The sequence below is a fragment of the Xiphophorus maculatus genome, chromosome 11 (assembly GCF_002775205.1).
Source record: "Xiphophorus maculatus strain JP 163 A chromosome 11, X_maculatus-5.0-male, whole genome shotgun sequence".
In the NCBI taxonomy this organism is placed as follows: domain Eukaryota; kingdom Metazoa; phylum Chordata; class Actinopteri; order Cyprinodontiformes; family Poeciliidae; genus Xiphophorus; species Xiphophorus maculatus.
In genome coordinates, this window is record NC_036453.1 from 22708336 (window position 1) to 22720520 (window position 12185).

The 12185-nt window shown below is 40.1% G+C and overlaps 1 protein-coding gene across 2 annotated transcripts; it reads right to left on the reverse strand.

The window, feature by feature from the left end:
• Positions 1–1538: 1538 nt before the first annotated feature.
• LOC102222104 (protein phosphatase 1D-like) lies at positions 1539–7996 on the reverse strand. Of its 2 annotated transcripts, XM_023342036.1 has the most exons (7): positions 7364–7996; positions 6095–6323; positions 5801–5925; positions 5520–5701; positions 5179–5406; positions 4577–4664; positions 3166–3252 (listed from the first exon to the last, which is right to left on the reverse strand). In XM_023342036.1, exons 1-6 carry the CDS (start codon positions 7851–7853, stop codon positions 4581–4583), a joined length of 1338 nt encoding a protein of 445 aa, XP_023197804.1. In that variant the 5' UTR covers positions 7854–7996; the 3' UTR covers positions 3166–3252; positions 4577–4580. The 2 variants fall into 2 exon arrangements, with proteins under 2 accessions (XP_005803680.1, XP_023197804.1); XM_005803623.3 differs by lacking the exon at positions 4577–4664 and having other exon boundaries at positions 1539–3252.
• Between the last annotated feature and the right edge of the window lie 4189 nt (positions 7997–12185).

The window sequence follows — 12185 nt, forward strand, 5'->3', positions numbered from 1 at the left end:
TACTATTTTGTCCCAGCTGCGACACATTCTCCTGGAATTAAGACCTGATGCTGTCATTTAAATGTGCAGCCAGAATTTCGCGTCTTTGCTGTTTGTCAACAAAATCTGTGCGTTTCTTCTAAACAGGGACTGAATGTAATGTCACTTTTGTTTGTCATCTAAGTATTTTTTAAATTAGTTATTGACTTGTCATATTTATTAATCTCCACTTCACTCAGGTGAAAACATTTAGTGATCTGTTTATTATTAAGAAGAAATTGTGAATATTCAGACCTACTTCTTACAGCCAATCATAATCCCCTCCTGTTAAAAGATGTGGGTTAGTTACATTTACTTAATTACGTTTACCAGAGTCATTAAAAAAAAAAAAACTGTACTTTTAGAAGTATTTTACTTTTTACTCTTACTTGAGTAATTTTATTATGAAGTATTGCTACTCTTGCTTGAATATAATTTCTGGATTCTCTGCCCACTGAATGAGAAACAAACATGTTTTATCCAAACGTCACCAGATGCAGACACACACCTGCAGTTTTTGTTATAGATTTGTACGTTTTTAATTGAAGGAAAGATGAAAAATTTCTCTTTTGCCTGATTTTGTTATTTTTATTTTATTTTATTTAACTTATATAACTTAATGTCATTGTGGTCCTTAGAATACCAACATTTCCAGTTAACTCTATATTTTGCTCAATCTGATTATGTAATTTTAAAAAAAAGTTAAATAATTGACAATTTGATCATTCAATATTTGAGCAGACATTTTACCAAATACTTCTTACTTTTGAGTAATTTTGTGGACGGCTGCTGTTTACTTTTCCTTCAGTAAAAAAGTATTGAAATAGTGTGACCCACCTCTACCTGTTAATGCATGAAAATTAATCTAGATATAAAACTATACCTACAATTGCACTTCGTAACGCACAAAAGACCTTGTTTGATGATAGCACTAAACAAGGTGGAGGCTATGCACATTTATATTTCTAACAACATATTTATTTTTTTCCCCCAAGTGCAACGTTTTGCTAGGCAGTTTTCGGTTGTTATGTGCAGATTTGTAGTTGCAGATCAAAAACCCGATACCAATATTACTTGTAAAACATTGAGTTTTTTTTTTTTTTAACGAAGCATTTGTCAAATGTGGTTAAAAAGAATTGACAATAGGACGTCCCAAATTATTCCTTTTGTTTTTTCAAAGCAGGAATTAATGCTTGGCTCAAATACATCTATTTGAAACCTTTACTTTGTTGCCATCTTCTGGACAAGGTTAAAACTTCATGAACATCCAATTGCTTTGCCTTTTAGCAACAGTTGCTACAACTAGTAACTGGCTTTGCAGACAGAGGTCCAAACAAAGGGCAATTTCATTAAAATACCTGACGACTACTTTTCTCCACTGAGCCACGTCAGCACCTTTTAACGAACTCCACCTAACAGAACATGCTTAGTAAAAAATAGTCCATATCAGTTTCGCACATCCAAATTTCTTTCTAATAACAGACATGGTCGCGCCTTTTAAAAAAGCCGAGAACTTCATTACAACACAGACATTTTATTTACGTCATCACTTTGAAAGTATGCAACTTGAAAATTTGCAACACTGAATATAAAGTGAGACAAAGGTATTGGTATTGTTAAAACACATCCATGAACATGCCCGTCGACATTCATTATCCTCATCACACACAAATCACAAAGTACAGCATAAATCTGAGCATGCCAAACTCCTGGAAAATCCCCACATGTTGCATATTATAGTACTGTACAAACTGATGTTGCATATTTACTCAATGTACAAAAAAAAAGAAAAAGAGAACTCTTAAACAGCTGAACCGTAGTGACATGGATGGCTGAAACACACTAGACACACTCCATTACCTGATTTTAGATCTGAAATACAAACACAGACGCACACACAAAAGAACCTCACTCATCTGTGCTAAGGCAACAATGACATTTTATGCTAAATATAAGCAGACATATTATTTAGCTTAGTAACCGAGCTGTTGTAGTAACACAAGTTACACGAGCAATTAAGTGTTGTCTCATCGGACAAGTTATGGATTCACAAAACATCAACTTCAAAGGAAACCGAGCTGTGGTAGTGTGATGTATGGGGGAAGTGGCTAATGTTAGCTTACGTAAAACATTTCAGCCTGATGCGACCAACATCTATTTCTGCCTCTACAGCTTAAATAGATGTTTTGAACAAAAACTCATTTATTTCTAAACCCAGATGATAAATGACAACAAAATGAAGGCGCTTGGAATGCTACAAAGACAAATGCATGGGGAGACGATTCCAAAGCATGTTTAATACTGACCATTCTTTAAAATGCAAACAAAAACACAACGGAATGAAAAACCGTGGTTATAAACAATCATAATTACATATAAAACAAATATTTTAAAAAATTACACCTCTGCTTGTGCTGAATAGTACAACCGAGGAGATCGTCTCATCAAGTTATCAATATATTAATATTCTTTAGACCCAAACAGGTGAGCTGAGGTATTAACCACTGCTAATGAAAAACATGGCCTGTTCCTCGATTAAAATTAATCTACCGTAGTTCAGTTCTTTTGATAAAAATCTAAAAATGGAAGTATGTGTGTGTCCCAATTCTGTTCAAACTGAAGACACTTTAAATTAATGCTTTCTCCTTAAAATATACAGAAAAGGTGAAAAGGAAAAAAAGGGGGAGGGGGAAATCAGAACAGCAACACATTTACAAGACCTCTATCTTACATATGAACATACAAATAGAGACTTTGTATAAAAGTATACATCTAAGAACCGGTGTGCAGATTTTTTCGAGACGGGGTTCAGCACACGCACAGGGCCGACGCGTGCTGCGGCAGAATGCCACCATCCTCAGACGGACCCGATTCCGCGTTGTTCGGCTGTAGGGACTGTTCGCTGTCTGTTTTCCCGTGAAGTTTCTTCTGCGAGCAACCTTTGCTCGGAGACCCGCCAAGCCAGGTATTAGGACCTTTAAGTTCAGGGGCTCTGGAGGAGGACCGGCAGGGCTTTTTTGAAGGAGGAGCCGAATCGTCGCAGTCCACCTGGGTGCTGGACGGGTCTTGCTTCTCAAAAACATTCGTCGAACGGTCTGCGGGGCGCAGCGTGGAGTCTGCTTCGGGTAAGAGCTGCGTGGTGGCGCAGAAAGCTGCCTCGTACAGCCCGAAGGCCTGTTCCAGTGTTCGAGAACTTTCTGTAAAAGGGGAGGGGGCTTCCAGCGGACCAATTGGCTGAGAAAACAAACAAACAAAAAAAAGCAAAGCATACCCAATGAGGTTTCAGAAGAGAAAATGTTATGCGTTTATGAAAGGCTGTAACTTTATTGATTTCCCACATACCCCTTCAACCTTTTCACATTTTGTCACCATCAAACCTCAATGTTCTTTATTGAAACTTTGTGATAGACCAACAAAACGTAGTATGAAGTGGTAGAAAAAAAAGGGATTTCATTGTGATAATGTGCAAAAACGTTGAGCCTAATGGATTTCTCTGGAGAATTTGTAGACAAAACGAACACGACCAACATGCGGAACAACTAACGGTGAGCGGTGAACAACTAACACCATCCACATGGTGAAGCATGGTGGTGGCAGCATAGGGATATGGGGATGTTTTCATTCAGCAGGGACTGGGAGTGGTTGATGGGAAAATGGGCGGAGCCAAATTCAGGACGGTCCTCAAAGAAAACCTTTTGAAAGCTTCAAAATACTTGAGGTTTATCCTTCCAGCAAGACAAATACTAAAAATACAGCCAATTAAACTCACTGAACTACTTAAAAAATATCTATATTTTTTTCTGTAGTTTGGAAAACCCAATAAACACATGCACAAAAAGACTGTGATTGACTCAAACACCAAATACAAATTCATAGTAGATTATTCAGATTTTGCACTACTGTGTGTTAGACCATCACATGAAATCTAGGGATGCATTTTGACACCAGATCATTTTTCTTTTTAAATCGGTGTACTCCTAATAAAATCTCAATAAATATACACAGAGGTTTGCAAGTGTAACATGACAAAATGCTTCAAAAATACTTAAAGTGCTGCACATATGATTTAAATGGATTTGTCCCTTTTAATTTGATTTCAATCAAGAACTAAAATGAGACACACTAATGAGAGTGAACAAAACAGTACAACAAAAAAACTTGAAAGTTTTAAACTATTGGAATGAAAAATATTTAAGAATGGCTATGGATCTAGTTTTGAAATGTAATGATAATATGGACTTCAAAAACTGTGGAAAATGAAATTAATTACTTACTATTGGGAGCAGGTGAAAAAAATGATTACATACAGGTAAATAAAAGTTTGAAGATCTGACAAAGTTCAATTATCAGATCAACTTTGACAAGTCTGTGTGTGAATTCCTGGTATATTCTGAACTAAAATCAAAAAGTCAGCTCTACATTCAGGACATTTTTCTGATTCTATTCAATTGCTTTCAAATTTGCTGCTAAACTAAACAAACCCATCTTATTTCTTAGCTAATAATTTATCTAATAATAGCAGCGATCATTTAACACATTTTCATTGCTGAGCAGTCACCTCACTACCAATCCAGGCATGTCCATCGCTCATGTTCTTCTTCATATATCTCATCTTCTTCATAAAACATGCCATCCTCATGCGCCGCCTGTTGGCCCCGAAAACAAAGAATGATTTGGTGAACCAATGACCCTTCTTCATTTGATTGGCTGCTGCTATCTTGAGCGGTTTCTTATCAGTGTATTGTGTCGAGATTGATGATGTCAGAGATCTTAAATATGATTTCGGTTTAATCTGAGTGCTGGCATTAGTCAATACGGCAGGCTACCGATATATGTGACTAAAATAAAGTTATTAAGACTAAAATGTATGGAACATGTTGAATGAGAGAAGGGTAACTGCTCAATGAGCGGTTTGTGGCATCTACATATATACAGTAGTTTAACTGGAGGAAGTCATAAGTTGACTGACAAATGGGTTGAAAACGTGTAATAAGAAAACAGGAAATAGTCAAGGACAAACAAATGAACATGTACAGAAAAACAATTGCACAATCAGAGCAGCAGTGCTGCATCAAGACACAAACTTTTCTTCATGTCTGATCTTGTTTGTGAAACCTAGACATTCTAAAAACACAATGCAACAAATCAGCGGCTCCTGACCTTTTGGATCTCGCACGTGTTATATGGCGTTCCCGGGTATGGAATTTGGTCGATGCCTGTTGCCATGTCAACGACGATCTCGTCTCGGTGCATGGGAATGGGCGGGCCCCCGCGCTCCTGCAGGGCCAGGACGATGACGGTCGTGTTGTCTGCCCGGAGCATGCGCTCTTTCCAGAACAGCAGAGCCGTACATCCTAGCCTCCTGGCGCAAGACATTCCCTTTGGTCCCTTTGAGAAAGACAAATGAAGTTGTTGAAACTTTTAAGGTGTTATTGATGTGGCAAATACCAGGCACCTAAAATCACAATCTGCTTCGTTTAACAATATCAAGCAGTACGTACTGCCATTTTGTCGTGGCTGTAACACATATTCACGGCGTTCTTGGGCGGCATCATATTCCACAGCCCATCGCTGCCGAGAATGATGTAGCGATGCCGTTTGGGATCGAGGGTCATCACAGTGGTATCGGGTTCAGGAGAAACAACAAACTCTCCACTGTAGAAGTCGTAGCTCCACAGATCACCTGTCAACAGACGATAAAATACGATCAGAGTTGTTAAATTGACTTCCACTGGAATTTTGCTGAAGGGAAACAGAAACAAACAAGCAAGGCGTTCTTTACCGAGGGATCGAGCGACTGCGAGGAACGGGATTTGGTCTATGACAGTACTCCTCCTCACAGGCCCGTTGTGCGTCAGCCGCGGCCTCTTCCACACAACACGGTTAACCCCAGATTTCTTCATTACACTACGATTAAGGAGATGCAACACAACCACAAACATCGACACAAGGTTCTTGTAGAGTTAGAAATCAATTTCTAATGCCTAGAACAATGAAGATACATAGTTACATAGAGTTATTAATGATTTTGTGACCTTAAACTGACACTTCCTCTGAACATCTGCACGCCACTCACCTGCCACCCAGTCGCTCAATCCTTTCTTTTTCTTTCGGAAGTTCAGGTTTGTGGTCTTGCGTTATTTCAAGCGCCTGGAGCGTGATGTCAGAGTTGTTTTCCTTCACTCCAACCACTACGGCCGAGTCTCCTACATGAGCAACGTACATGTGAACTCCCCGGATCACGATGACGCTGGCCGTGGTGCCCGATGTGCTGGGCAGGCCAGTTATAGTTTTTGGCCACTCTGCTGTGAGGGGGGTGGGAGGTAAACAAAGAAAACGTTGACTGATTATTGCTGTGAAAGGTTATATAGAGTGGATGTTTTTAAACAGAGTGTTTAAGATAAGAAAGAAGATAAAATCCTGAAGTTAAGTAGTCAGGTTGAACTTCTGCTGAACCTATGTGGTATATGCTACCTTGTCAGCACACACACAGCTATTCACGCAACTTGAAATTATTTTAGATTTTGATATATAGTTAGAGATGCCTTCCAGCCTACGTCTTTTGCCGCCTCAACAGGTTTGCAACTCTTAAAAAGAAACAAGATACCAAGAGACCGGGGGAACGGGATGGTATGTTCATGATGATGTATCGCAGATAGCATTTTGAACGTATATTAAATTATCCAGTTATTGTCTCCATAAGTTTTTTTTTTTTTGTCAACCTTTAATAACTACCAGATCAGGGCTCAGTCGGGAATCGAACCCAGGACGGCCGCGTCGAGAATCAGCCTGCGTGCGCGTGGCGCCCGCTCTACCTTTACATCACGCGACGCCCCAGAAAACCATGTTTTCATAAGCATGCAGGTGTGTCACATTTGTTTAATACCCTTACTTTAAAAAAGTGTACACGACGTTATTTTTTGCGTAACTTCATCTTTACGACCCTATTTACTCAATGTTCGTGAACAGAACTTGAATGTCACCGAAAAACTGCTGTATTTATACTAACAGTAAGTTACACTAAAGTGGACTAAAGTAAAAGATTACTTCTAAAGGTAGCACATGATTTTTATTTATGGATATCACAGTAAACAGGGGTGAGATTAAAAAAATACGCAACACTTTTGGGGGGTTTCATTTGCTAAAATAAATCATTAAAATCAAGAATCTTCTATTTCTACCCCAACATCACTGCTTTGTGTTGCTCCTGCTCATTAAATCCCATTTAAGAGCGAAGCAGAAGCAGAGTATGATGCTGCAGCATGTGACATCATTATGACGCTCAGAGGTGTGGTAAATATTGACAGAAATACAGTGGAAAATTAGACTCTTTTTTAAAACTTACGCAGCTCCTTCCACATTGCTTGGTGACAAGCGATGAAGCCTTTCCGTAGAGCGGCGCAAACCTCGCCGTGCTCCTTTGACCAGAAGCCCCGCTGCCTCTTCAGCAGATCCCACAGATGCTCACTGGCGAAATGCGCCGCTTCGCGGCCCCCGTGGCCGTCAAACACGGCGAAGAACGCCACGGACCTCCGCGTGTCAACAACAACATTCTCGCTCGACGCCGGGGTACCGACGCTGCAAACGTCCTCGTCGGATAAGCTCTCAACCCACGCAGCGGTGGCTGGACCTGGTCTGCTCAGGCCATGTGGCTCTGTTACAGTCTGCGGGCCAGCTGCGCTCCCCTGCCCTCCATGTCTCTGCGACTTGGGATATTCCTCGTCTGTTGACGCCGTCGGCTCGTACTCGATTCTGATCTCGATAACATCCTCCATGTATTTTCTCCCTCCTTGATCCGAAAATGCACTCATACGAAACAATAACGAGTCGTTCATGATTGTGAACGCCTGACGGTAGCAGTCTAAGCAACAAAAACGCGCATGTAGTGACCAAGTAAAGCTTCCGAGGTAAAATTTGAACCGATTTTGCCGCGATTGTCTCGCCGAAGGCTTCCTTCCTTTTTGTTTATCCTTTCCGAGGCGTCACGCTGTACGTAGTGACGTCACGTCGTCGCTGTTTCTACCCAGTGTCGTATGTTTCTATCCATCTTCAGCCATACGCTCTTTTTTTTTCTTTTTTTTAAGTAAGGTTGTCAACTTCTGGTGCTTTTTTCGGAACATCCTTTGGCACCACTGAACACAACCCGACCGTTTTTCTTTTTGCATACCAATAATTCGAGCTACCTTTATTTTAAATTTAGAGGAAATAAATTCTAATGAAGATAACTTGAAGGTTGAAATGCAAAACGTTGGCACATCCTAGAAAAAATATTTTGTGTCGAGAGTAACTAAACATTTAAGATCCAAGTTACTTGCTGGTTTTAATTTGCCTCTGAAATTGAACGCCAGCAGTTGGATTGTTGTGACGCTACTGCGTGTAAAAAAATAAAGGTCTCATTCTTTTAACCGATTAAGTGCAGAAAAAAGTAATAATATAAAACATGCTACGAACAAACTAGTATTTGATCTGAACGTAATTATCAATCCTCTCTGACATTTCTTCAGAAACACTGTCAGAATTAACATGGTTACAGTCAAAATGTTAAAAACCATACTTCATAAGCATAGGTTTTAATGTTTAAATTGAAATAACTGAGGGAAACTAATTAAAAACAAAAAATAAACAGAGAAAGTCACCTAAATGTGATTGAAAACGGCATGTATAATGTATCAACCTGTCAATATCTAACCTGTTGACAGCAAGATCTGCATTTCAATATTAATATAAACAGCCATTAAAATAGTTTGCTATTAGTGTGGGTTTGCAGGTTATCCATTTTAAGTGTTATTTTCTTCATAAATGCACGTTTTCATGTTTTGGTAATTATAAAATTATTTTGCCTCCAAATCCGAGCTTTGGGTCGTGACCGAAAGAACGAGATCGCGGATACAAGCGGCCAAAATGGGTTTTCTCCGTAGGGTGGCTGGGCTCTATCTTAGAGATAGGGTGAGAAGCTCAGTCATCCGGGAGGGACTCAGAGTAGAACCGCTGCTCCCTCACATTCGAGAGGAGCCAGTTGAGGTGGGTCGGGCATCTGGTCAGGATGCCTCCTGGACGCCTCCCTGGTGAGGTGTTCCGGGCACGTCCCACCAGGAGGAGGCCCCGGGGAAGACCCAGGACACGCTGGAGGGACTATGTCTCTCGGCTGGCCTGGGAACGCCTTGGGATTCCCCCGGAGGAGCTGGAGCAAGTGGCTGGGGAGAGGAAAGTCTGGGCCTCCCTTCTGAAGCTGCTACCCCCGCTACCCGACCCCAGATAAAGCGGATGGAAAATTATTTTGACTAAACAGTCAGCATTTAATATCCCAAATAAGTTCCATCCATCTTCTTACGCCCTTGTCCCTAATGCCTCCAGCTAATGTTCCGGGCGAGAGGCGGGGTACACCCTGGACAGGTCTGTCGCAGGGCTACACAGAAACAGACAGGACACACAACCATGCACCTAGGGAGAATTTAGAGTGACCAATTAACCTGACAGTCATGTTTTTAGACTGTGGGAGGAAGCCGGAGTACCCGGAGAGAACCCACGCATGCACAGGGAGAACATGCAAACTCCATGCAGAAAGACTCCGGGCCGGGAATCGAACCCAGGACCTTCTTGCTGCAATAAGTTGAGATAAGATAAACTTTCTTGATCCCAGAATTGGGGGAATTATTGATAGTGATATATTCTTACACTGAAAGATACATTCTTTACTGATATCTTTGCAAATAATCATTTCATGTTGTTGTGAAGTATATAAATTTTGGTTTACTTTTTACAACAAGCAGTGATTCTTTTAACATATTGCCTGTTTTCACATTTCTTTGTTTTCATTCAGTTTTGCTAAATATTAATGCCGTCTTTCTAAGAACAGAATAGCACATCTAACAGAGTTTTCAGAGTGGAGAAACTAATTTCACCTAAATGGCTCCTCATTAAGCAATGCAACAGGGATACCAGGTGGAGGCAGTGTTAATCCAGTAGAAAAACAGATTTATATTCTTTCCTCTCAGTTTCACATGAACATGAACAACATAACTAAACAGAAACTCACAATAGCACTGATATCGTGAATCAAATGGGTTTTCCATACTTTGTCACACAAAAAGTGATTTCTCAGTATTCTATCCCACTATTTTATACACGTAGAACTTTAACCTTTTTATCTCTGCTGATTTCCTGTTGATCTCAATGGAAAGGCTGAATCTTACCATTGTCTCATGATTTAGTCTGATTCCAAATGCCAGGAGAAGGACTGTTAGTTTACTACGACTGGTAGGTGGCTAATTGTTTTCTACTATGTTAATGTTGGAAGCTTATTGGTGCTAAACTAAAAGTCTTCCATTTAAATAAGTTTGAAATGTATTTGATGATCCCCTTTTCAAAAGCTGAAATATTCTATCAAATCTGAACTACATATTATATTGGACTGAACAGAGATTCTTTAAAACAGTATTATTTGTTACAGCATCAAAAGGAGCATGCTTTTTTGGCATTTGGGCTAATGTAGATCATTACAAACATGAAAGTCATAGCATATATTCCATATCAAACTCTTGACTGGAATATTTTACACTGATTCTAATTGACATGATTGGTAAAGCGGCTGCACAGTGGCGTAGTTGGTAGAACTGTTGCCTTGCAGCAATAAGGTCCTGGCCCGGGGTCTTTCTGCACAGAGTTTGCATGTTCTCCCTGTGCATGCGTCTCTGGGTACCTAAGCTTCCTCCCACAGTTCAAAAACATGACCCCACTAGGGACATCACTCCTCCCGACCCCACTAGGGACAAGGATGTACAGAAATGGATGGTTGATTTGTAAAGGTGTAAGCATCTTTGACAGCTTTCGCACCAACATATAAGGCAAGACTGGCATGTCGGTGTGTTTAAAAATATGATACCCAAGTCTAAGCGAAGGGACATTAGGTAGATTTTGTAGAATATATGTTTGAATAGAGCATGCACATCAGGATCACTGTTGTGGAATTCTATGTTCAACTGTCTCAGCGTGGGGTACCTCAGTTGTGTTTTAATCCTTTTCAGGTTTAGTGATCAAAAGACAGTCTGGGAATTAAATTCAAAGTCTTTCATAACCTGACTGATCAATTTATTTTGTGCTAGACAAATCCCAAAATGCTTTCAGTTTCACTTTTTGTTTCAAGAGCCCTGCATCTCAGCATGAGTGGATCTTCAACCCCACAGTCACAATGCTTATAGTGTTGCAAAAGACTAAATGTGATCATGTGGTCATTGGTGTGATATCTGAGTCTGAATTTGATAAATATTATGGCACACATGACACTTAATTGTTCAGCATCCACAAATTCTGTGGAAGTCAGGCTTTGCTGGTGACCAAATTGCCTATGTGGTGTCTGCCGTTAAAATGAAAGACATGTGTAAATTCTTAGTTTTAGCAAACACATTGCAAAAATGTCATTTCTTCTTGTTATTGTTAATTCAGTGTCAATCATTGTCTCATCTTGTGTATTGAGTTTGTCGTTTGACCCCTATTGACAATAGAGATGCTAACTCCAGAGGATGCTGTGGAGGTACAGTGGATTTGATGCTGGTAAAACAAGCTTGTTTAAAGTAAATTGCTTATTAGGAAAGTCATAATGGAGCTCTTGCAATTTTCACTGGGTCACAGCTTTTTGTATTCTACTCTGATACACCACAGGTTCATGTAGAAGTTTCAAATGGGGGGCGGCGGGGTTTGGTTTGTCGTGACCACCGCTAACCTCAAAGAGAAAAAACCCTTTCTGTATTCATACATTTCTCATCGCAGCCTAAGAAAATCCTACAGCCATACATTATGCAGTATAAGCATTCCTCTTTTAACTCCTACTCAGCTTTGAGCTTAGCTGGAGGATTTCCTTTCTTCTTTGAGGAAAACTCTTTACATCTCTTTTTTGTTAACGTGTGTGCGTGCGCGCGTGCGTGGGGGCGTGTGCGTGTGAGGGTGTGTATAGGTGCATTAGTTGCGAGAATACATACACATTCAACTAGAGAAAAGGAATTTCCCTCATTATGCTTTCTCTTAATGTTTCCATTTCTACTTTATCCCTTAATACCCAAAGCTCTGCCCTTGACTGTTTTACTATTCACTTCTTCCTCTCTCTCTTTATTCCTTTCTTTCCTTTATTCCTTCTTTCCTTCTACCCCTAATTTTTTTCTTTCTTTCTTTCT

Excerpts from the sequence above, each read along its gene's own strand:
- LOC102222104 (XM_005803623.3), bottom strand. The coding sequence starts at position 7,853 with ATGAACGACTCGTTATTGTTTCGTATGAGTGCATTTTCGGATCAAGGA. Across the intron at positions 5,926-6,094 it reads ATTGAGCGACTGGGTGGCAG|TGTAATGAAGAAATCTGGGG; the intron begins GTGAGTGGCGTG and ends CCTTAATCGTAG. Across the intron at positions 5,407-5,519 it reads ACAGCCACGACAAAATGGCA|GGACCAAAGGGAATGTCTTG; the intron begins GTACGTACTGCT and ends TCTTTCTCAAAG.